The sequence below is a fragment of the Lemur catta genome, chromosome 3 (genome assembly GCF_020740605.2).
Source record: "Lemur catta isolate mLemCat1 chromosome 3, mLemCat1.pri, whole genome shotgun sequence".
Lineage (NCBI taxonomy): Eukaryota > Metazoa > Chordata > Mammalia > Primates > Lemuridae > Lemur > Lemur catta.
In genome coordinates, this window is record NC_059130.1 from 113,610,789 (window position 1) to 113,635,478 (window position 24,690).

Here is a 24,690-nt window from a genome sequence, read left to right on the forward strand (position 1 = left end):
GACCCCTTCCACCTGGGCCAGGACTAAGTCCTAATTTTTGGATTATTTTCAAGTGACCATCTTAGCAGTATTTAAAAAATTTTAAATTATTTCCCTTCTTAGAAAGATAAAAATAAATTTGGGGGCTGGAAGGAGGGAAAAAATTGCAAAAAGCAAAAATAGAAAAGTTATTTCCCTTCATAGCTGGATTTATACAGAGATTATTTCCCTGCATAGATGGATGAAATAATTTAGATATATCCCTTCTTAGAAGGAAAAACACAAATTTTGAGCTGGAGGACAGACAAAAATTAGAAAAAACAAAAATAGGCGGGTGGGGGAGGAGCAAAAAAAAAAGAGATAAAAATAGGAAAAAGAACAAAAACAAAAACAAAAAATTATTTCCTTTCTTAGCTGTTTTGAAAAAATATTTCTCTTCATAGTTACATATCAAAAATTGGATTGTTTCATTTCTTAGAGGTATTAAAACAACTTTAGAGACTGGAGGAGAACAAAATTAGAGAAAACTTGAAACCAAAAACAAACATAGAAAGTAAATTATTTCACTTCTTACCTGGCTTTAAGAATAAAACCATATAATTTTCCTCCATAGCCGATATGAAAAGTTGGATTCTTTCCCTTCTTAGGTTGATAAAAATTTCCATTCTTAAAATTTCCATTTTTACCTGGACAAAAAAATTTGTGTTATATACCTTCTTGGTGGGATTTGAAACAACTAGATTATGTCCCTTGTTAGGGAGATAAAAAATTATTATTTTCCTTTTTAGATGGGGCCAGAGGCTCATAAATTCATTTTTTTTTAAGGAGGCTGCCTCTTGGGACAACCTCCCCCTCCCCTAGCGCCCATTCCCTGCCCCAAAGCAGTCCTTTCCTCAGGGACATCCATCTTGTCTCTTAGAGGACAGGGGGTAGCACCCTCCAGCTTTGATCAACTGGGGCAAACTTGGCCCGGCCAGGACAGCTGCTTGTATAGATTGTAGGTGTAATATTTTATATATTCGGGGGTAGGGCTACCCCCTGTATCATACCAGAGTTTGGAGCTGGCAAATGGGGAATAGGTCTGAATCCAAGATAATCTTTTAAAAAATATGGGGAGGAGGTTCAAATAATTATTTGGGGCTGGGAAACTTATTTATTGATATCATAATACAGGGGAAGTGTGCAGGGAAGTGGTTGTGGCACCCTGGTGATGCGGCTCCTGTTTATCTTGCTTTTTATTTCTGAATAAATGGTTTCAGTTATACTGCTGGACCTGTGTGTTCCTTTTTCTGTTACTGGGTCCTGGGGTCTGTGCCACTGAGCAGGCAGCAGAGGGCAGGCTTCTAACTGTTCAGAGCCCCAGAGTGTCTGAGCATGCCCAAGGGGGTTGTTGGGGACCTGTCACCTGACCGCTGCTTGGTGAAGCCTGGGGGACTCCAGGGGACTGCTACAGCGGGTATGGAGAGCAGTCCTGCTCCGATGGCCAAGAAGCTGGGGAGCCTGATCTAAGAACGGGAGGGAACACTGACTTGGTGCCGACTTCCAGCCTAGGCATCTTCCATTCCATCCCTCCATCCCCCTCGCCTGTGTGGGTCGGTGGCCTGTTCCTCCTGTTTCCCTCCCTCTAGGGCACCAGCCCCAGCCCTGGGTCCTCCCACCAGGCTGAGCTCCTGGCCTTGCTGCCTAGTGGTCGGAGTGGGGTTCACAGGAGGAAGATGAGCTCAGCTCCAGGTGCTTTCCAAGGAGGCCTTGGAAAGGATGTGGCCTTTTCACCGCTCCTGACAGCACCAGGTAGCAATGGCTGGGCCCTTCCCCCCACCCCAACACCCCAGTGTTTAAACCTTCACCTTCCCCTGAGCTCCAGAGAAAACATGAGCCAGCAGAGGACACACTGTTCCTGTCATCCAGAAATGGAGTTTATTCTCAGCTGAGAGACTGCAGGACTGGTAGCGTCAGACCACACAGCTGCCTGTACAGCACCCCCATGCTTCGAGGGGAGGGACAGGAGGGCTGGCTGTCCACGGGCGGGGCATGACAGGAAAGCTCACTGCATGTGGCACACTTTGAAGCGGGGATGTCAGGGGACAGCGTTCCCTTGTAGTTGGGCCCCAGACTCCACAAGGACGGCACAGTGATTGATTCCCAGCACTAGAGGTGAGGCTGTGGGCCATACATATATGTGTGTGTGTGTGTGTGTGTGTGTGTGTGTGTGTGTGTGTGTGTGTGTGTGTGTGTGTGTGTGTGTGTGTGTATATATGAGTATTTAGAGATATTTATAGAACACGGCAGGAGTGATACCACAGAGGGGCACAAGTCTTCACCAACATCACGCCCGGATGTGTCAGCTCACCACTACAACAGACTAAGTCACAGATGAAGGGGGTGGCTTTGTGGCTTGGGGAGCCAATGGTAGTCACAGAACAGCTGTCCAGGCAGGCTTGGAAAGGAGGTCTCCGAGGAAGAGAAGGGATCTGGTTAGAGTTTGAAGGGGGGTGGGGGGCTCTCAGGACGGGATGGACTTGCCTGACCCGATCGGCTGGAGAGAAGCCACGAGAGAAAACAGGAGAGACACAGCAAGGAGAGAGCTGGTGAGGCAGTGCAGCCGCCACGCCATGCCCGGCGGGGGAGGGGATGGGGAAGGTGAGGTTCCCGGGACAGAGGGGCCAGACAGGAGAAGGGAGGAAGGGAAGAAGACTGAGACGGGGCAGTGGGTAGGTGGCCAGAGTTTCATAGCTAGTCCAGGTAGGGGTGCGGTGGCTTTCCCACCCCCATGCACGCTGGCCTCTCACACATCACTCAGGCAGTGCACCCATAGTTCCAGACATGTGCTCAGACCCCCTTGGGCTTCCCTCTTCTCTGGTCACCCTGTCTTCCAACCCACTGGCCCAGGGCCACCCCTAGCCTTGGGGAGCCCCACATGACAGCCACCAGGCCTGATGGAAAAAGAACACTGCTTGAACCAGGAGGGTGAAGCTCACAGAGATGGCTAGAGGGAGCGCTGGAGGCCCCTCTGGGCAGTCAGAAAGCCCAGAGGCCCTCTGAAGGGACCCTGGGGGAGGCAGGGAGGGCAGGCAGCCGGATGCCAGTGGCCACAGACTTATAACTCTAAGAGGGGAGGCTCAGCTGGTCGGAGGACTGCAGGCCGTGTAGGTGATTCTGGGCACTTCCTGCTGGGGAAAGGCAGAAGAGTGAGCGTCAGTGGCCCGGCAAGAGTAGAGGGTGGGTTCACTGGCGGAACTCAGGCTGCCCAGGCCAGCAGACACACCGAACTCTTCCTCATTCCATCTGCACTCTTCTCTGGCCAGCAGCTTTCCTTAGTGCAGCCTACACTACTCTTCTGCCCACCTCCCCTCCTGATTCCTGCCCACCTGAGCCTTATCTCAATCACGTCCCTCACTGAAGACAGGCAGCCTTGAGGAAGCTCCCCAAGACTGCTGTCTTCCCCAAGGCAGGCCCACGATCTGCTAAATGTTTCCCGTGTGTTAGCAAGTCTTAAGTCAGAGCAGGTACCAAACCTTACAGTTCTCATATGTCACACCTCAGCATGACTTGGGAATGTTGAGTCTAAGTCTGAATTCACACTGGCATTTAGCAAAGTGCTTCTGTAGCCACATTTGCAGTTAACACAGTAACCCTGTACCCACTATCTCCCTCAATCTCCACGCCCACCCTGGAGAAAGGCAGAATGTTATGTGGTAGACTGAAAGTGAAGCCCACGCCCACCCTGGAGAAAGGCAGAATGTTATGTGGTAGGACTGAAAGTGAAGCCCACGCCCACCCTGGAGAAAGGCAGAATGTTATGTGGTAGGACTGAAAGTGAAGCCCACGCCCACCCTGGAGAAAGGCAGAATGTTATGTGGTAGGACTGAAAGTGAAGCCCACGCCCACCCTGGAGAAAGGCAGAATGTTATGTGGTAGGACTGAAAGTGAAGCCCTCGGAGGGAAAATTACTTGCCTAAATGCCCTGGGATATGTATAATAATGCAATCTCATCTAAATTGTGGCCCTGCTGGATAGGAAGTATATGGAAATATATTTCCAAATATAGAAAATTTAGAATAAAATCAAGCAATACTTAGATAAGCAAAATCCAACCCAATGGTGAGGAAACCTGGGTGGGGTGGAGGATGTCTGCAAATCTCAATTCATTGGAAAAATTAGGTAACTCAAACCCAGGGTACATGGGCGGTCACACCACCCCATTTGGAGCCCTGATTGGGCCCAGGGATTAGCAAAGTGGACTCAGTGTGGCCTGTCATGATCTCGAGATGGCGGAGCCGGAGTCATCGCCAAAGTATTTGGTCAGTGGACAGCCTTAGTCTGTCTGCTGGGAAAACCACCCCAAATCACTTGGATGACAAAACGTTTGCCTTAGCTGGTGTCTTTAACCCTGAGAAGGCTAGAATTGAACAATGGTAGTTAAAATGTACCAAATGTGTAAACAACATGAGATTTGTAAATTGAACTTTAAAATTTAAGCTATTGAGTTTACTTCAAGATATAGACTGTTTTTTTAAAGCCAAAGAAACTACCAACAGTCCCTTCTGTGCACAATACCCACTCTCATGAACACCAGCATCCTCTCGGACAAACCCACACGCCTCCTTGTTTGCCAGGCACCTGCCAGGGTGACATGGACACCTGGGGGAGGGCACAGTCCCCCTGGCTACTTGTCTGGGCTTTGGCAGCAGAAGGGCCCAGGTGTGAACCCAGCTTGTCCTGTTCTCTGTGTGACTTGACCTCTGTGAAGCTGGTCACTTGTCTATAAAATGGAGGTTAACACAACACCCACTTGACCATCCCCTCCGTGGTCCCTCCCGCATGTGTTCATTGAGTACTGCATGCCAGCCACTGCACTGGTTGCTGGGGACTTGGTGCCCAAGGACAGAGGCGGCCCTAGGTTTCAGGGAGCTTATGTCGTGGTAGGAACAGGCAATAAAATGTTGGAGTGCTCAGTGCCAGAAGGACCCGGGTGGGTCAGTGGGACAGAGTCGGGAGCTGCCTTAGGCTGGGCTTAGGGAAGGCCTCTCTGAGGCCGTAGCAGAAGAGCTGAGGCCTGGACACTGGAGGCAGCAGCCTACCCAGATGTCTGGGGCAAAGCTTTCTAGACAGAGGAACACAGAGACCAAGCCCTGAGGCATATGGCCAGCCCAGAGTGGCCAAAGTGGGGAGGCAGAGGACAGAGAAAGGCAGGGCCAGGCGCTCTCGTGAGGCCGTGAGGGCTGTGAGGAGAGCTGTCAGGCCCAGGCCTGGGGTGGCCCCAGGGTTCTCAGGGCCTGCAGCTTAAACAATGGGGGCCCTTAAGAAAAAGGAGACAGCTTGAACATCATTAGCCTCGTGGCAGACCTGCCTCTGCCCTGGGCGTGGTAGTAGGTGTTATAGAAATAGAAGCAGAATTTTTTTTTTTCTTTTACAGTATCAATCTCTAGTCTTTTTAAAATTTTACGCTACTTTTAATTTATGTACAGAGGTTCATGGTGTTTGGTGTGCAGCTCTAGACAAGTGCATGCAGTTTCCACAATTGGGAGTCCCTCCCCCAACCCCAGCCCCTGGCTGCTCCTGGTCTACTTTCAATTCCTATAATTTTGTCTTTCCAGAATGTCTTATAAATGGAATCATATAGCATATAAGCTCTTTTTTTTTTTTTTTTTTTTTTGAGATAGAGTCTTGCTGTTGCCCAGGCTACAGTGCCGTGGCGTCAGCCTAGCTCACAGCAACCTCAAACTACTGGGCTCCAGCGATTTTCCTGCCTCAGCCTCCCGAGTTGCTGGGACTACAGGCGTGTGCCACTACACCTGGCTAATTTTTCTATTTTTTGTAGAGACAAGATCTCACTCTTGCTCAGGATGGTCTTGTACTCCTGGCCTCAGCCTCCCAGAGTGCTAGGATTACAGCTGTGAGCCAATTTTTTTCATTTTGAACATATCAAAAACACTAGGCACATACAAAAATGACCTAAAGCACAGTTCTGCTGCCTACACATTTCTCCATAAAAATGGAAGTCTGCAAAAAATCATAAATTATGGAAGAGATCTGAGTTGTAATAGCTTATCAATAATTTACTACATAAACAAAATGAGTATATCATCTTGATCTAAAAATTTTAGAACTACATTATGAAACCTAGGCTGTTAGTTTCTCTACTTGCCCTAAATGATTTTGGTTTTATCCAAAGTGGGTAGGCCGGGCGCGGTGGCTCACGCCTGTAATCCTAGCTCTGGGAGGCCGAGGCAGGTGGATCGCTCGAGGTCAGGAGTTCGAGACCAGCCTGAGCAAGAGTGAGACCCCCGTCTCTACTAAAAATAGAAAGAAATTATCTGGCCAACTAAAAAATATATATACAAAAAAAAAATTAGCCGGGCATGGTGGCTCATGCCTGTAGTCCCAGCTACTCGGGAGGCTGAGGCAGTAGGATCGCTTAAGCCCAGGAGTTTGAGGTTGCTGTGAGCTAGGCTGATGCCACGGCACTCACTCTAGCCCGGGCAACAAAATGACACTCTGTCTCAAAAAAAAAAAAAAAAAAAAAAAAAAAAAAAAAAAAACAAAGTGGGTTATGTGTCCAAACCTAACAAATATTAAATTACAATGTTCCTCCATTAAAAACTTTAATATTTTACACTTCTAATAGAAAGCAGCCTATAAATACATAAAGCTAAAACCTTCAAAATGTAAAAAATTCTTTATTCACAGAAAGGAAAAACTCTTTCTTAAGGAAGAATGTCATTTGCAAGCAAAAGGGAGTAATAATTATTAGCGACTATTCATTCCTGCAGGGACAGAAAGAACTAGACAGATGGAGGTTAAAAGGTGTTTTTTTTTTTTTTACATTTTGTCATGTAAAATTATGATTAAATATAACAAATGTCTCCCTATTGAGCAAAGATAAACAAGTATTCTCATAAAAATATAGCTAGGAGTTGAAAATATTTGTTGTTAGACAACACATTTTGCATCATTTTACACTCCACATTGTTGGGCCAATGAAGTTTTCTACCAGTGATCTAAATCAATACTGCAATTGGAAGTTTATGAAATTACAGGCATAATACATTGTATTTTTGTGATAACTTTCTGGTTTGTATTGATTAATGATGGTGATTTCTAACTACTTGTCCTAAAATGTTTTTGAATACTTAAAAATTAACACTGCTACTATCAAAGAAAATTACTCTCAGTTGTCTATAGCAATTCATATCAAAAGCCCACCCAATTTTATTTAATGGACATTAAAGAAAATAGGAAAAAGGCCCAGCTCTATTAGAGTGTGTATTCCCTTTAGTGGAAAGTGTTGTAAAATTTTACTTATTTCAAAAATTAACCTAGGGCTGGGTGAGGTGGCTCACGCCTGTAATCCTACCACTCTGGAAGGCCGAGGCGGACAGATCATTTGAGCTCAGGAGTTCGAGACCAGCCTGAGCAAGAGCGAGACTCCGTCTCTACGAAAAAAATAGAAAGAAATTAGCTGGACAACTAAAAATATATAGAAAAAATTAGCCGGGCATGGTTTCCTTCCTTTGTCCATCCATGAATGTTCTATTTCTTAATAAGGCCTCCAACAGATTTTTCTCTTTTGTGAGGCCTGTTTCAGTTGATTTTACTTTGCCTTCTGTGTTTATCTAGAAATCTTTCTGACTTTTTCCCTGTCTTTTGTTTCAACATCAAAAGGGAACTCTCCTTGCCAACTTCACCTTATAGGTGCACTTGCTGATTTATATTAGGGAGAAATAGGATCCATCCTTAGTTGAGGTTTCTCTCCAAAGTAACTTAGGGTTGAGGAGTCTGTACATGGTGTCAAAACTAATTTTAACTAAACCTGTAAATGCTCTCATTTATTAGGTTGGGCCACCCAACCTTTGTTTCGATTTATCAAAACCCAAGTCCACAAGAGCATCTTGGTTTGTTGGTCATTGCTTATACTTTGCACCTGAAATGTGTCAGAGCTGAGGCTTTTTAAAAACTACTGAATTCTCTAAACCTTGAAGAGATTTCAAGGGAGGAGAGAGAATCTCATTTCACCCACAGGCTGGTCTAGTCATAACCTAGTTAAAGAAAGATATCCTTGTTTAAGAGCCCCATTATTTATTTTTAGTTTTAGATATAAATGAACATGTGGGTTGTTATATTTCTCTTTAAATGAGAATTTAATCTTACTGATCTAACCTTTGAAGTGTTAAAAAAGAGAAGAGAACAAGGGCAGGAAGGGATAGTGAGTGGGCATGTGGGCTGCTGTGTCTCTCCTCCCAGTTAAAGAAATCTTAAAAACTCTCTTAGTTATGGATTTGGGGAATGATGGCATTTTTCTTTACTGTGAAGAATGAAATGTACCGAGTAGACCATCTCTAGCCCTGTGGTGAGAGAGGTACGGCTCGAGTGTCTGGAATAAAGAAAATGATGAATGACACTGATGTAAGTCCTTTTTTGTGTCTTAGGAAGATCACTTTGAGGCTTCTTTCACATTAGAGGGGAAAAAAGCAGTGTGGAAATGGAGTAAGTATATTTTAGTAGGGACCCGTGCCAATTTAATCGTATACAAGTGGGTCTAGGTTATTTTAAAACAAACTTTTCATCTTTTTGTAGTCATATGCTGATGGTAGATCATGGCAGAGAGGGAAGAAAAATGATAATCATTTTACTTTAGTAATAAAATTGTCAATATGATATTAATGAGTGAACATCTCAGCATCTGCGGAAATAAGAGGCATCTATTTCATCCTGACCCAAGTGTGTGTTGTTTAATGTGAGCTGAGAGAAGGGATTAGGTACAAGTTAAAAAAAAATTCTGCCCCAGTTTTGAGAAAGCCTGGTTGGAATTTTGACTGTCTGATATAAATATCTGCAAACTACATTGTAAGCTATCGTCATGCTGCCTGTTCTGCTTGCCCAGCCCAATTAATCTGCAAGATTCCAGTTTCCATTTACCTCTGTGCCAGAATCTCAAAGAACAAGCTGACAGGAGGGAAGTTACCTGCCCTTTTGTAAAATTCCCTGTATTTTGGCTTTAATCATTACCATTTTACTGAAAGTTACCTCAAAACAGATGCTTAAAATAGCTAATGCTAATGCCACAGTCAAATCTAAGTCTTTTCTTAATTTTCAACCTTCCTTACTTTTAAAGTAGCATTTGGTTCAGGGAAGTTGTGCTCAACCTCCACCTATGGCTTCTGAGACTGTATGTTTCATCTTTTAATTCTCTGATCTATTTGTTTTCTTTTCGTCCTCTTTTTCTGTGCATATCCCTTGAGCCAGCTCTCCCCCTGTCTTCACAATTAGGTTAATTTTGGGGACCCTTACAATGTTTCACTTAAAAGGGGAAATTCCTGAGTGTTTCCTAGGCTTTCTTTTTTTTGAGACAGAGTCTTACTCTGTTCCCTGGGCTAGAGTGCTGTGGTGTCAGTCTAGCTCACAGCAACCTCAAACTCCTGGGCTTAAGCAATCCTTCTGCCTCAGCCTCCCGAGTAGCTGGGACTACAGGCATGCACGACCATGACCGGCTAATTTTTTTCCTATATATATTTTTATCTGTCCAGATTATTTCTTTCTATTTTTAGTAGAGACGGGGTCTCGCTTTTGCTCAGGCTGGTCTCAAACTCCTGACCTCGAGCGATCCTCCTGCCACGGCCTCCCAGAGTGCTAGGATTACAGGCGTGAGCCACCGAGCCCGGCCTCTAGGCCTTTTTTAAAACTAGTTTAACATATAAGAATTTTGGCACAAAATTTTGCAGCCTAAATAGTACTTAAGGATTCTCATCCCTGTTGAGTATAATGTAAAATGGGTTTTGGCTTTTGTTGATTTTTTTCTTAGCCTTTGACTTGAGATAAGAATCAACTATGGGGGAACATGCATAAATTAAACACAGAATTCCAGTTATAACAATATTCAGGGTCAGTAATATAATGAGATCAGTATTTTTGTGTGTGTAAAATAATAATGTATGGTGCCCTATCCATCTTCTTTTTTTTTTTTGAGACAGATTCTTACTCTGTCACCTGGGTTAGAGTGCCGTGGTGTCAGCCTAGCTCACAGCAACCTCAAACTCCTGGGCTCAAGCAATCCTTCTGCCTCAGCCTCCCAAGTAGCTGGGACTACAGGCATGCGCCACCATGCCCAGCTAATGTTTTCTATTTTTAGTAGAGATGGGGGTCTGGCTCTTGCTCAGGCTGGTCTTGAACTTCTGACCTCAAGTAATCCTCCCACCTTGGCCTCCCAGAGTGCTAGGATTATACGTATGAGCCATTGTGCCCAGGCCCCCCACCCTTTTTTTTAAAGAAAGAGGAAAGAGGGTCTCACTTTGTCACCCAGGCTGTAAAGCCATGGTGCCATCATAGCTCACTATAACATCGAATTCCAGTCTCAGACTTCCTGCTTCAGCCTTCCAAGTAGATGGGACTATGGGTGCACTCTGCCATGCCTGGCTAATTTTTTAATATTGTTTTGTAGAGATGGGGGTCTTGCTGTGTTGCCCAGGCTGGTGTCAAACTCCTGGCCTTAAGCCATTTTCCCATCCTGGCCTCCCAAAGTGCTAGGATTACAGGCGTGAGCCATCGTGCCTGGACTGAAGCTTCTTGAAGGCATTCCTTTGGCCCTTTGCTCATCCATAAATCCTTGTCAGCCTCTCATTTTAATGAGAGGATGTTACTCCTCTCGCCTGCTTTAAAGACTGCTAACCTGTGTAGCTTCCTGCTTACCTAGCACCACAGATATCAACATTTCACCCCATTACAGAAAGCACTTAGGATAGCTTACAAGATTAAAAAAATGAAAACTAACTGGGTCAAGAAATAGCAACAAGAATAACAAACGTGGTTCACACCCACAGTGGTTCAAACACATCTGTGGTGGACACCTGTCCCCCCAAAAAAGATGGATATACATAACCCATCTTCAAGCTCCTCTAAAATTGATCCCTAGATTAAGCCAGACCAGCAGAGAGGTAGCTGTGCACCTAGATTGAATTTTGGGGGCAGTATTTTGTCATAGCCCACCCTCAGGAATGGGTTTTAGAACTCGGTGCTATATTTATTCTACAGATGTTGTTAAGGACATTGTTTATTACTTAGAGGACAAATGGGAGAAAGTTCCCGCTGGTCTCAGTATCAGAAACAGTTGTCTCAAGTCACTTTTAGAATTATTTTTATTTGCTCGACTATAAATAGAACATGCTTATTGTACAAAAGTTTAAGATATAAAAATTAATTTGGACTAGTACTAATATTAATTACTTATGTGGGCACTGATAGGCCAGTGTTTGTTCTTGTATATAAAGTTTTCTTAATGAGATCACGCCATTTAATTCTGCTACTTGTCTTTTCAACTATTGCATCCTGAACATCATGTATTTTTTTTTTTTTTTTTGAGACATGGTCTTGCTTTGTTGCCTGGGCATGAGAGCAGTGGGGTGATCACAGCTGCCGTGGCATCAGCCTAGCTCACTTCAACCTCAAATTCCTGGGCTCAAGTGATCCACCTGCCTCAGCCTTCCGAGTAGCTGGGACCACAGGTGCACACACCATCACTCCTGGCTAATTTTTCTATTTTTTTGTAGAAACGGGGGTCTCCCCATGTTGCTCAAACTCTTGACCTCAAATGATCCTCCCGCCTGGGCCTTCCAAAGTGCTAGGATTACAGGCATGAGCCACCCACGCCCAGCCACATATTCTTAAAGATGCCCAAAATCCTTTCTGGAACAAAATCTGATAGGAAAACATTCTTCAACTCCTAATTTAATTTAAGTGTTAGAGATTTTAATGCAAGTCATGTAATCTCTCTGAATTAGTTTCATTATTTGTGTGAGGGCACAGGTCATGTGGTTTGTAAGGTGTCTTTCAGCTTGAAAACTTCAGATTTGTAATTTCACTGCTTTTATGAATTGCTCTTCTTTGTAAGAGCCTATTACATAAGCTATAAGAATGATCCCAAGACTCACTTACTAATTTCTGCTAATTTAAAATTTTGCTTTTAAGTCATGAATCTATTCTCTCTCTCATTTTTTCTGTAATTTTTATTTTTTATTTTATTTTTTTGAGATGGGGTCTTGCTCTTGCTCAGGCTGGTCTCGAACTCCTGAGCTCAAGCAAACTTCCCACCTCAGCCTCCCAGAGTGCTAGGATTACAGGCGTGAGCCACTGCACCCGGCCTGTAATTTTTAAAAAAATTATTTTATTTTTCTTTTAGAGCCTTGCTTTGGTGCCCATGCTGGTCTTAACTCCTGAGCTCAAGCAATCCTCCTGCCTCAGCTGGAACTATAGGCGTGTGCCACCACGTCAGCTAATTTTTCTGTTTTTAGTAGAGATGGAGTCTTGCTCTTGCTTAAGCTCGCCTCGAACTCCTGAGCTCAAGGGATCCTCCCACCTCGGCCTCCCAAAGTGCTATGATTACAGGCGTGAGTCACTGTGTCTGGCCCCAAATAGGCTTTGGAAAACATTCTTTATAATAAATATCTTACTATTCAAAAATTGACAATTATCCACCTGTAATTAATACAGAAGTAGACATGCCATCCTGTGTACTTTTATTCTTTATAAAATACAAACTGAAGCTATTTAGTTACATTGAAGCTACTTTTCAACAATGAAGGCGATACTGGTACTTTGTATGAATCAGCTGCTTTGACTTTTGTTGCTAAATTTTTTATTTTAAAAAGACTATGTAGGCCAGGCACAGTGGTTCATGCTTGCAATCCCAGCTCTTTGGTGGGAGGCCGAGGCAGGACGATTGTTTGAGGCCAGGAGTTTGAGACCAGCTTGGGCAACACAGTGAGACCTGCCCCCATCTCTACAAAAAGTAAAAATAAATAAATAAATAAATTAGCCAGGTGGTGTGGCACTCACCTGTAGTCCCAGCTACTTGGGAAGCTGAGGCAGGAGGAATGCTTGAGCCCAGGAGTTCGAGGCTGCAATGAGCTATGATAGGACCACTGGACTCCAGTCTGGGTGATTAAGTGGAGACCCTGTCTCAAAAAAAATTGAAAAGACTATGTAAGTAAAGTTTTTTTTTAAAACAATGGCAAAACATTACAGTGAGTTTTCCTTTTAAAATCCCCCTTCACTCTCTATTTCCCAGAGGTCACCACTGAAGAATTTGGTATGTTATCTCTCCAGACCACAAAATATTCTGCAACTTGATTTCAACACTTAATATGTCATGGAGAGCTCCCATATTGGCACCACGATCTCCCACACCATTTTTAATGGTTACAAGGGTGCAGTTCTTAAGTGTTCTTTTGTTAGAGATTTTTTTTATGACATCAATTAAACACTCTTTCAGGAATATCTACTATTTAGGCCACCTTTCCAGTAAGAATTTATAAAGGATGTATACACACCTGCCATCCCAGTGTTTTCAGGAGTTAAGAATGTGATGTCAGTTGAGACTGACCTTTGACCAAGAAGCTTGTTTCCCACCAGCAATAAGGCTTATAGAAACTTCTGATCCATGATACTGACAAGGTGCCATTTCCAGTATAGAGACCAAGACCATTTAGGAAGGTGTGTTGAAGCACATTTGCCTGTGCTGTAACATGCAATCTGAATGAAAGTCAAGAAAGCAAACTAAAAATACATTTCAAAGGCACATTTTCTTATACAAACTTCATTATACTTCTTTATGGTCTGTTCACATCATGACTTTGATGGTATTATATAGCCTATGTGCTGTAATAAGAGCTAGACCATAACACTGATAATCAGAATGCCAGTTTATTGATGATAATGAAGACTATAATTGCAAAGAGGACTAGAATACTTATGTCTGCTAGCTGTCACATACATTCTCTTCTATAAAACAGCTGATACACTGAGTTAAAATGCTATTATAAGTTTGCTTGACTGTGATGGAGTTAGAATAGGGGATGTGATATCCTACTTGTGGTTTTTACTATAGGCATATATCTGCAATGGAGACCAGGACGGACCCTCCCTACCTTCCTGTCCCCATGCCCCCCACCCCCACCCCCACTCCACCAACAGCGCTAAAGGATACAGTATCATCTTCTGGCTCCACTTTCCCTAGACTTTACATGTAAACTACTTTCCTTCTGTTAGGTGTCTGGCCTATAGTAGGCTCTCTATCATACTCTAATTATGGTTTCCTAATGACAAAGCAAAGGCATCATAACGCAAAGTATTTATAAACTGTTTTTTCCTTTCTGTTTTGACACAATTCCAGACTTACAGAAAAGCTGCAAGAACAGTACAAAGAATTTCCAGATACGCTCTGCCCAGATGCCGCAACGTATAACACTTTACCACACTTGCTCTATCCTTCTCCCTGTGGTGTGTTTCTCTCAATCTGACAGGTCACTCTGGGAGGCTGAGGCAGGAGGATTGTTCGAGGTCAGGAGTTTGAGACCAGCCTGAGCAAGAGTGAGACCCCATCTCTACTAAAAAATAGAAAGAAATTATCTGGACAACTAAAAATATATAGAAAAAATCAGCCGGGCATGGTGGCGCATGCCTGTAGTCCCAGCTACTCGAGAGGCTGAGGCAGAAGGATTGCTTAAGCCCAGGAGTTTGAGGTTGCTGTGAGCTAGGCTGACACCACAGTACTCTAGCTCAGGCAACAGAGTAAGACTCTGTCTCAAAAAAAAAAAAAAAAAAAAAAATCTGATATGTCAAAACTTTCCTGAGAATGTAAATCCTAAAAGACGGTAATAGCCCAACTGAGGAATAAAAAATAACGTTTCATAAAACTTTTCTGATATAATTTTGATCTTATGTAAGTTACTTGATTAACCTGAATTAGTGTATCTAAGCTTCGTTTTTGTAGAAGTTTGTGAGTCAGGGACTTGTTAATTCACATTGTCTATTAATGAACACCACTGCAAATTTGGATGTTCACCTTACTGTACTGATTTTAACAATTTCAATCTTGCTCTTTCCTTCCCTGGTTTCCTACAAATCTTGCTTCCTGCTGTTCTGTAAAACTGATATTCTATTCTAGTCCCTGCACAGTTACCAAAATTATTTCTCTTTCTTAAAGCAAGAAGGCTGCAGGCACATTTTCTTTTAAAGTCACACATATGAAATACAATATTATGGGAAAAAGACTCAATACTTGTGGATTACAAATAATTGTACCATATTACTAAATTGAGTTAGGCTTCTAATCTAATTCCTTATATTCTTGTTGAATTACCAAAAAGGAGCTGCTCTCCATTTGTAGTTTTCATTATTGCAGTAGGAGTTTCCACAAAATATGCACTGATTACTTGCTCTTGTAACTTTGTAAAACCTTGAGAACAGATTGGCCTCTGTTGTCCCTTGGGAGCCAACAACTAAGGTTTATTCATTTAATTGTTTCTAAAAACACTGTATCTATAAGGATTTACTTCAAGCAACTCTGTATCAGATGGACTTTTTTTTTTTTTTTAAATAAAGATGCCATTATCTCTTGCTTTTGTGTCTCTTACACTGAGGCACACTGACCTCTTGTTTGTCTTTAGACTGTTTCACATATAATTTACAAAGTGTACAAATCATAAGCATATGACTCAAGGACTACTGTGTGTGTATATCCATGTAACCACTACTTGTGTCAAGATATAGAACTTTTCCCTCTCATGCGGTAATGATTCGGATTTTTTTTTCTTTTAATAAGAAAAATATTAAAGGATTACTGTAATTACAAATGGAAATAAATGTCAGGTTTTCTTTCCATAGATTCATAAGCCTATTACCAACAATTCTTTATTCCAGACGTTAAATCACTTAATAATAAAAAAATTTAAAAGCCATTCTTTATTGCACATTTACAATATATTCCATAATCTTCTAGTTAAATAAATCACTAAATTACAAAAAAAGATATTTTTAAATATCTTTTTATCTTTAATATCTTTAACAGCTCCCAACAGTTCTCTTCATCAGTGCCTCACACTGATCTTTAACCCATAGCAGGCAGCAATGGCTGCTTCTTTTTCTTTAATTGCTTTCCTGTAACATGAGTATATCATATCCTTTATCTTTTATCAGTTTTAAATTTCAGTTATTTGCCAAGCACCAGGAATGAGAAGGGAACTAGTATTTTAAGTTCTTTAATTAATTCATAAAAATTATTTACAATTCTTTAGTTTCTATCTGATTTTCTTTTTCTTCTTTTCTTTTCCTTTTTTTTTAGAGACAGAGTCTTGCTCTGTTGCCCGGGCTAGAGTGCCATGGTGAGAGCCTAGCTCACAGCAACCTCAGACTCCTGGGCTCAAGCAATTCTCCTGCCTCAGCCTCCCAACTAGCTGGGACTACAGGCATGTGCCACCATGCCCGGCTAATTTTTTCTGTACATATTTTTAGTTGTCCAGATAATTTCTTTCTACATTTTAGTTGAGATGGGGTCTCGCTCTTGCTCAGGCTGGTCTCAAACTCCTGACTTCAAGTGATCCTCCCGCCTTGGGCTCCCAGAGTGCTAGGATTACAGGCATGAGCCACCGCCCCTGGCCTCTGTCTTATTTTCTTGATCAGAGTATCAGAAGCTTGTGTTTCATCTAGAAGTCTTTTTTAGTCTCTCTCTTTTGTCATCTAAATTTGGAATGAAGATGCCATTCCAAGTCTTTGTGGCAACACTAGAATAAACCTCCAGTACTGAAATAAATGTGGTAAATAAAGGAAGATCTTTATTTGGATTGTTTTCTCCCAATCTATGGGCCAGAAATATAAAAATGAATGTAATAAATATGAATTTGGGTAGAGGTACAGATCTCCCGGTGATAATCTGCATTTGCCTTTTATTCTCTTTCTTTTGGCTGCAGCAGATGGAGGGGGAAGGAAGCGGAGCAGGAACATTTGATATTTCATTTCCCAAAGTCTCTCCAAGAGAACCTCTGGAGATTATTTTTGTCCTTTGGTTAAAATTAATGTCCCAAAGCCACTATAAAATTCTTGGTCTCCTGACCTTCCTTAGGGCTCTGGTTCAGCATCTCCAAGCAGTGCAATATTTACCGTGTTATGGAAAGGTTTTTTTCCTTCCATTTTTCATGTTTTTATGTTTAAGAAGCTTGCTGCTATTATTATCCCCTGGTAAATACACACTAAAGGAAAATCCCTACTGTGATCACTGAAGCCACATTTTCCTCCAAGACTGGCCTTGACTGAATTTTATTTCTAATGTAAATTTTTTTTTTTTTACTAAAAGATTAATCAGGTACCAATTTATCTATCAGCGTTACAATCGAGATAAAAAAGACTTCCAAAACATGCGGGAGAATTTAGGGCTTTAGGAATTTCAAACTGTCTCCACAGTTCTTGCGAAGATGTCTTTATTTAAGCTGACTGTAGGCCACAGGCCGAGCCGTCCACCAAGATCTGTCCTGAGGCCAGGCGCGGTGGCTCACACCTGTAATCCTAGCACTGTGGGAGGCCGAGGTGGGTGGATCGCTCGAGATCAGGAGTTCGAGACCAGCCTGAGCAAGAGTGAGGCCCCGTCTCTACTAAAAATAGAAAGAAATGATCTGGCCAACTAAAAATATATATAGAAAAAATTAGCCGGGCATGGTGGCGCATGCCTGTAATCCCAGCTACTTGGGAGGCTGAGGCAGGAGGATTGCTTGAGCCCAGGAGTCTGAGGTTGCTGTGAGCTAGGCTGACGCCACGGCACTCACTCTAGCCCGGGCAACAGAGCGAGACTCTGTCTCAAAAAAAAAAAAAAAAAAAAAAAAAAAATCTGTCCTGAATGCCTGCATACCTTTCCTCGACCCAAACTGCTTTTCACTCTTAGCTCTTGTAGCCAGATCATTTTACTGGCAAACATCTCAGAATTATCTCCTGGGAATAAAAGCTTACACTCTTTCATTGCTAGTCGAAAAACGGGGAAAACGTAACCTGTGGGGCAAATTGCAAAGCGGGATGCCTAAGAGATCTGGCAAGATTATTAATGAAAGTAATCCAAACATATAAGAGATTTGAGCGCGAAGAGAATCAGATTAGTGATCAAAATAATAGCGAGAGGTGGTGTGAGAAAGCTTTGTAAACTCTGAAGCGCTATAGTATTACTATTGGGGGCCTTAGGAGGGGAAAGAAGCGGGTGAGAGTGATTAAGCTTTGGCCTCCTCTTCTCGTCCTTAGCTGTCCCGGGCTGGGGCCATCATATTCGCCGATGTGTATTCTACTCTGCAGCCCTGAACTTGCCCACCGAACCTAAGTCCCAAACTCACCTTTCCTTGGTGCCCAGAAGCTACGTTGATCCCACCTGCATGAGCGCCTCCCAGCGCGCAGGCGCGGAGGTTAACGCTCCCCACCCCACCGACTCCGAAGCGCTACGTTCTGCGCAGGCGCAGGACTCCGACCCGCCCCCACAACTCGCCAATCTCCCGCTGTGGGAGCGGAGAAGTCGCTCCGCGGGTTGCGTCTTTTTGGCCCGCGACCGCGTCGCATAGTTTAACGCGCGGGTTGCGTCACTTCCGCCCCCTCCCGGGAGGCGGCGCTGGGCCGGTGGCAAGCCCCCGGAGGGAGCCGCAGTAGTACGACGGAAGATGGCGACGAGCGGCGGCGAAGAGGCGGCGGCAGCGGCGCCGGCGCCTGGGGCCCCGGCAACAGGGGCGGACACGACCCCTGGCTGGGAGGTGGCGGTGCGGCCCCTGCTGTCCGCGTCCTACTCCGCCTTCGAGATGAAGGAGTTGCCGCAGCTGGTGGCCTCAGTCATCGAGAGGTACCGGGCGGCGGCTCCGGCGGGGCGGTGTATGGGGGAGGGGGAAGGGGAGGTCGATCCGGATCATCTGGACCCGCTTCCCCGGCCTCCTCCTGCCGCTCGGGGACCCCCGCCCCAGCCCCGGTCTCGGGGCTCCCCGGCCCTGGTTGACGAGGGCTTATCCGGGGTTCCTTCCGGCAGCCCTTATAAATAATCTGTGCCTCAGTTTCCCCCTCTCGAGCAAAACTTTTGAGGCCGCCCTGAGGGAGGGCTTGCCAGATTCGTTTGAGAGTGACTTTGACTTGCATCGCGCTCTTAAGAGAAGGTCCACAGGGCTGCCCGTGTGTTAAGGTCAAGGCACAGATGAGTTTGCATTTCTCGCTCTCACTCATCCCCCTAGCCTGGGCGGGAGCGGAGCCCTGCTTTTAAGTTGGGGACCTACCACATAATTTAATAACCGTCTCCGTGGTGCTGTAATCACTGGGGGCACGTGCTATTTCTGTGACTGAAGCCACTAGTTACCCTTGATGACTTTCTTTTTACTTGCACTCTTTGTACATTTCCTTCCTGACGGTCTTTGATTAAAAATATTTTAGTGTGTGAGTCTGAGAGATCATTTTCCCAAAGGAGTGTGTCGTCTTTCCCTCCTTCTCCCCTCCCCCAATGAGATATCTTCACTCTTTTACAAAGGAGACTGTTGGTTTGCTGTTACACGATTTTGTCTTTTTGCATAGTGATTCTTACCTTGTGAGAGTTGTACTCATATGAAGGTGGTGATTTCAGAGTGCTTTCTCCTGACATACTATGTACAGAGGAGTCTTTCATTAGTTTACTAGTAGACTTATGCTTTTTTTAAAGCCAGTCTCACTTTCATTTTTCTAGCCAAACCTTATTTCAGCAACTTCCTGAAATGGCTAGATAGGTCATTTTAGCTTCATGTCAACCAGGGAATATCTAAATGTTATCCAGGAGGTCAGAAATTACTACTTGTTACTCTGGGAAGGCCCCTGATTTGACAAGTTTTTTATTATAGTGCTTTTTATTGTTGTTAGGCTTGTGATGCTTTGGATGCAGAGTTTTTAACAAATTATAATAAAATAATAACTGGTGACTTCACAGTTAACTTTACAGAAGGGTTTTCCTACTAATCATTAAGCCAAGAATGTTCTGAAGATGTAAGAGAATATCACAGATATTACTTTCAAATTGTGTAGCCTCTTTTCAGTGTTTTAACATTTGAATTAGTGGTATTTTTCTTGACTCGTAGTCATGTTACTTATGGTCAACCATGTTCCACTCTTTTTAGAACATGCTTTTATGTGTTTTCACAGATGTGAGCTGAGTAGGTTATAAAGTCATTTGTTGACACCCTCCCATACATCATGTATTCTGGGACCATGCCTTTTAAAATATAATAGTTTACACAACACACTCCAACCTGTGGAAGGAGCGAAAACCAAATACATCAAACTATGTTCAAATTTTCCCATGTAAATGTTAGTAGCCTCTCCCACACCCTGTCTTTGAAAGCCTGTTATGTGTCTTCTGCAGGCTCTGTGAGAGGAGTATGAGCTTAAGAATTTCCAGGAGAAATATCTGGTTTACAAGTTCTTTTTTTTTTTTTTTTTTATTTTGAGACAGAGTCTCGCTATGTTGCCCGGGCTACAGTGAGTGCCGTGGCGTCAGCCTAGCTCACAGCAACCTCAAACTCCTGGGCTTAAGCGATCCTACTGCCTCAGTCTCCCGAGTAGCTGGGACTACAGACATGCGCCACCATGCCCGGCTAATTTTTTTCCTATATATATTTTTAGTTGGCCAGATAATTTCTATTTTTTAGTAGAGACGGGGTCTCACTATTGCTCAGGCTGGTCTCAAACTCTTGACCTCGAGCGATCCACCCGCCTCGGCCTCCCATAGTGCTAGGATTACAGGCGTGAGCCACCGCGCCTGGCCTGGTTTACAAGTTCTTTACAGTGAGAAGAGCTAAACATATCGTGTTCAGTTTGGTATAGAGCAAGGGTGGGCAAATTTCCTATAAAGGGCTAGATAGTAAATAGTTGTGGGTCACATGGTCACTATGTGGACTGCTCAACTCTGCAACTGTAGTGTGAAAACAGCCACAATAGATAAATGAATAGGTGTGGCTGTGTTCAAAATCTTATCTATGGATAGTGACATTTGAATTTTATGTGATATTTACATGTCACAAAATATTATTTTGATTATTATTATTATTTTTTTGAGACAGTCTTACTCTGTTGCCCGGTCTGGAGTGCTGCAGCATCAGCCTAGCTCACAGCAACCTCAAACTCCTGGCCTCCAGCGATCCTCAGCCTCCCGAGTAGCTGGGACTATAGGTGTGCACCACCACGCCCAGCTAATTTTTTTCTATTTTTTTTTTTTTTAGTTGCCCAGCTAATTTTTTCTGTTTTTAGTAGAGGCAGGGTATCGCTCTTGTTCAGGCTGGTCTCAGAACTCCTGAGCTCAAGCAATCCTCCTGTCTCGGCCTCCCAGAGTGCTAGGATTACAGGTGTGAGCCACCGCACCAGCCTATTTTGATTGTTTTTCCAACCATTAAAAAAACATGAAAAGCATTCTTAGCTTTGAGCCTTACAATAAAAGGTGACTGGCTGGGTTTGGCCTGCAGGCCATAGTTTGCCAACCCCTAGCTTAGAGCACACAAATTATACCCTTGTATCAGTATTCTGTTTCTCAAAAGTTTTATGTATTTGGTGTTCCAAAACATGAAGTAAAGGTCTCAGAATTGTGCAATTTTTTCTTGCATAGAGAGTTATGGACACAGAATATAGTACCACATCAAAGCCAACGCTGTATAGATGCTCAGGTGGGCTTTGTTTTCTTTCTCTTGTTCTGCCTGCCATGTTTTTCTTCCTTGTCTGCAAGGACTGTCTATTTTTCTGTTGCTCCCCTTTTTGATGTCCTGGCTCCATCATGCCAGCCCTTACTTCCTGTCTGGCAGCCTGTTCATCCGTTGAATTCCTGTCTTTTGACTATTGGGAATGATGACATATGCTCTAGGAGAGTCCTTAGTACTCCAGCACTCTACTTTCTATCTCTATTTTTTCATACTTTTATGGTTGGAATTGACTTTTTGAAGAAGAGGCAGGTACAAAAAATTCCTAGGTCTAGACCCTGTTTGTTAAGTTTGTTTGACTTTGTAACCAAACTGTAAAACAAAGGAGAAATAGATAAGCATGAATAAATTGGGAAGTGGACCCTCAAAAGTCATTAGATTTTTAAAAGAAAAAGATACCTGTGTTTATTTAAAAGGGAGTTCATTTTCATTTCTATTGCCTGTAGCACTAGCACGTCTTTTAGTAGTAAAGACCACTAAAATCTTTGTAACGCTGTTATTTAATACATAGCTTAAAGAAAATCTTTTCAACACTCTTACTTTCCCAGGCCAGAAATGGAACTAGCACTAGTTCAACGGAGCACATACCATGTGTGGGATGAATTAGTATAGTTGGGGAATGTAGCCTTCCATGTTAAGGTACTGAGAATTCCTTTCTTTTTCTTTTTTTTTTTTTTTGAGACAGACTCACTCTGTTGCCCGGACTAGAGTGCCATGGCGTCAACTTAGCTCACAGCAACCTCAAACTCCTGGGCTCAAGCAATCCTTCTGCCTCAGCCTCCCGAGTAGCTGGGACGACAGGCATGCGCCACCATGCCTGGCTAATTTTTTCTATATATTTTTAGTTGTCCAGCTGATTTCTTTCTATTTTTAGTAGAGACGGGGTCTCGCTCTTGCTCAGAGAATTCCTTTCTTAACTCTGTGAAAGATATACTGGTGAGCATGGTTATCATTGAACATGTTGGTTGAATCTTTGTAGATTAAAAAAATACATATACCCCTTCCCCTGAGCCAGTCCTTCCTGGGCAGACCTGGCCTCTTTAAAGTCTCTACTCCCAAATATTTGATAGAATTTAGGGCAAAGAGACCTGCTTCGGAAAGGGGGAGGGGGTGCGGTTAAACATTCCCATTAGAAAATGCACAATCATTTTCTAAAAATCTTGAAAAGGATAAAGGGATGCATGCATACTATATTCATTTCAATTTATATGCTGTAGGACATGAACTGATAATTGACGTACAGAAGAAAAAAGCCCACTACCAAAAGACAGAGTATGATGTGAGATTAGTCCTTGTGATTAATATTTCCATATCTTAGTATAACATTCACCACAGGTTTGTCAAGAGTATGAGGGAAGTATCTGAAAGAAAGTTCTCAGTTCTTTGGTTCACACAGACGACCATGTACATATATGAATAAGCATAATGGATTCTGTATATACTAGGAAGTTCATGAATCTGATGTGGGGAAAGGGGCTCGGGGCATTTTCACTGTTTACAAAAACGGTAAACAGTATGTTGTTTAGGAGGGAGAGGGGAGGTGAATCCTTAGTCTTTTATTATTAATATATCCCCTCCTCAGATTTCCATTTCTTCCTGGAAAGACCTAGATATTTCCAGACCCTGCCAGTTCCTTTTTCACTTACACATCAAATTGGATTCTCTGACCTGGCTGCTTAGCTGCCGTTTGCCTTTGTACTCTGCATCACATTTATTTAGCATGCAGTATAAAAGCTTCAGATTCTATGTCTATCAGCAGTGTTTCAGGCTCAGTAGTGCTATTGTTGAAAAGTTTATTAGAAGCAGCAGGTGTTTCAGGAAAATAGTTTGACCAATTAGAACAAAGACACCTTTCACCTTTCAGTCTCCTTATTTTTCTTTCTTTATATAATATTTGCCTTCAATTTCTTTGTCCTTCCCCTTCCTACCTAACTTCTTGCCCTTTGTTCCATTTTTTCATTTCTTAGCATCCTCTGGGGTCTTGGTGTCTATCAGTTTCTTGGAGAATGAGGGTGGGGTAGGGAAGAATGGCCCCACACATCCCTTTTAGCTGACTCATGCACGCTGTTCTCTAAAATCAGGAGATATGACAATGTCCGTGACTTCTCTATTCCCTCCTTCAAGTGTTTTTAAAACTAATTTTTCCCAGGTTTATTCTTAGTTGCCATAATCAAATTGTAAGTGGAGCCAAAGACTGCTCCATTTTTCTCCTGCCATTATCTGTCTTTCCCCAAAGTTCAATCTTCGTGTTTCTTTGTTGGAATGAGACTATTGTGTATTTCTAGAGGAGGAAGTTAGGTTCATTAAGTCACAATAGAGTAACACTGAACCAGGCAATTAAATGAGTCTATTTCTATATTTTAGATATATTTCATTATCAGAATGAGAATGAAAACAACAGAATAAGTTCATTCTTTGGGTGGGCAGTTTTTCTCTTAGATCTGATAAACCTGTTTAGCTGAAAAAAGTGGAGGTAAGCAGCTCTGAACTTTTGAAATAAATCAGGGAAGGTAAATGAACTCAGTAAAACATAATATAAAATTACAGAGTGGGCCACTGTACTCTAGCTGGGGTGAGAGAGTGAGACTGTGTCTCAAAAAAAAAAAAAAAAAAAATTACAGAGTAGGAGAACCTTAGGACAGTGCATAAAAAGGTATAAGGATGGAAGTGAAGGAAAAACTAAGTATATGAGGTAGAAACAAGGGGCTTTGGGGAATTTTCTGCTGACTATATGAGCCTTACAAATATGTTGGTCACCAGGAACTTTTGAGTGCCACTTGGTGTTTAAAGGTTTTGTTTCCTCCTTTTTATCATCCTGTCAATTAGGGGAAAGTGATCTTTGGTGAGCAGGAAGATACTTGCACATGACAGGTACAACATAAAATTTTTTTTTTTTTGGTGAAGGAGATATTCTAAGATAAGGGATTAATCTTTCATACATACCCATTTATCCTTGATAAATCTCCAAATAGCAAAGTGCTTGCAGTGCCAGACTCTTAAGAGTTGTTTGAGGTGATTCATCACTGACATTGGCACCTTCCAAACACTGACTTGTCTTTTTGGCTCCTGTGTTCATTTGGCAAGTGGATAGTCTTGCAGGGAGTGAATGGAGTCTTCACTTTGTTTACATTTCCCTTCCTAGACTGATACTTCTTGCTGGGGAATTAACTCACTAAGGAAACTATGTAGCCACATCTCTGCTCTTTTCATTTAATATGATACA

General features: G+C 42.8%; 1 protein-coding gene and 1 long non-coding RNA gene across 9 annotated transcripts in view; one reads left to right on the top strand and one right to left on the bottom strand.

Annotated features, from left to right (window-relative positions):
- Positions 1–571: 571 nt before the first annotated feature.
- LOC123635912 lies at positions 572–18,201 on the bottom strand. Of its 2 annotated transcripts, none has more exons than XR_006734250.1 (4): positions 18,120–18,201; positions 13,355–13,503; positions 12,808–12,926; positions 572–665 (listed from the first exon to the last, which is right to left on the bottom strand). It is a non-coding gene; the product is annotated as an uncharacterized LOC123635912 (long non-coding RNA). The 2 variants fall into 2 exon arrangements; XR_006734249.1 differs by having other exon boundaries at positions 13,302–13,503.
- Positions 18,202–18,367: 166 nt separating this feature from the next.
- The window catches only part of UBR4 (ubiquitin protein ligase E3 component n-recognin 4), a 126,419-nt gene continuing 120,096 nt past the window's right edge, over positions 18,368–24,690 (top strand). For 5 of the 7 annotated variants that reach the window (XM_045548566.1, XM_045548564.1, XM_045548563.1 and 2 more), the window contains exon 1: positions 18,416–18,613. In XM_045548566.1, the coding sequence (XP_045404522.1) occupies positions 18,438–18,613 (176 nt within the window). In that variant the 5' untranslated portion in view covers positions 18,416–18,437. Of the gene's footprint in view, positions 18,614–24,690 lie in introns of all 7 variants that reach the window. The other 2 variants (XM_045548561.1, XM_045548568.1) reach the window with 2 other exon arrangements.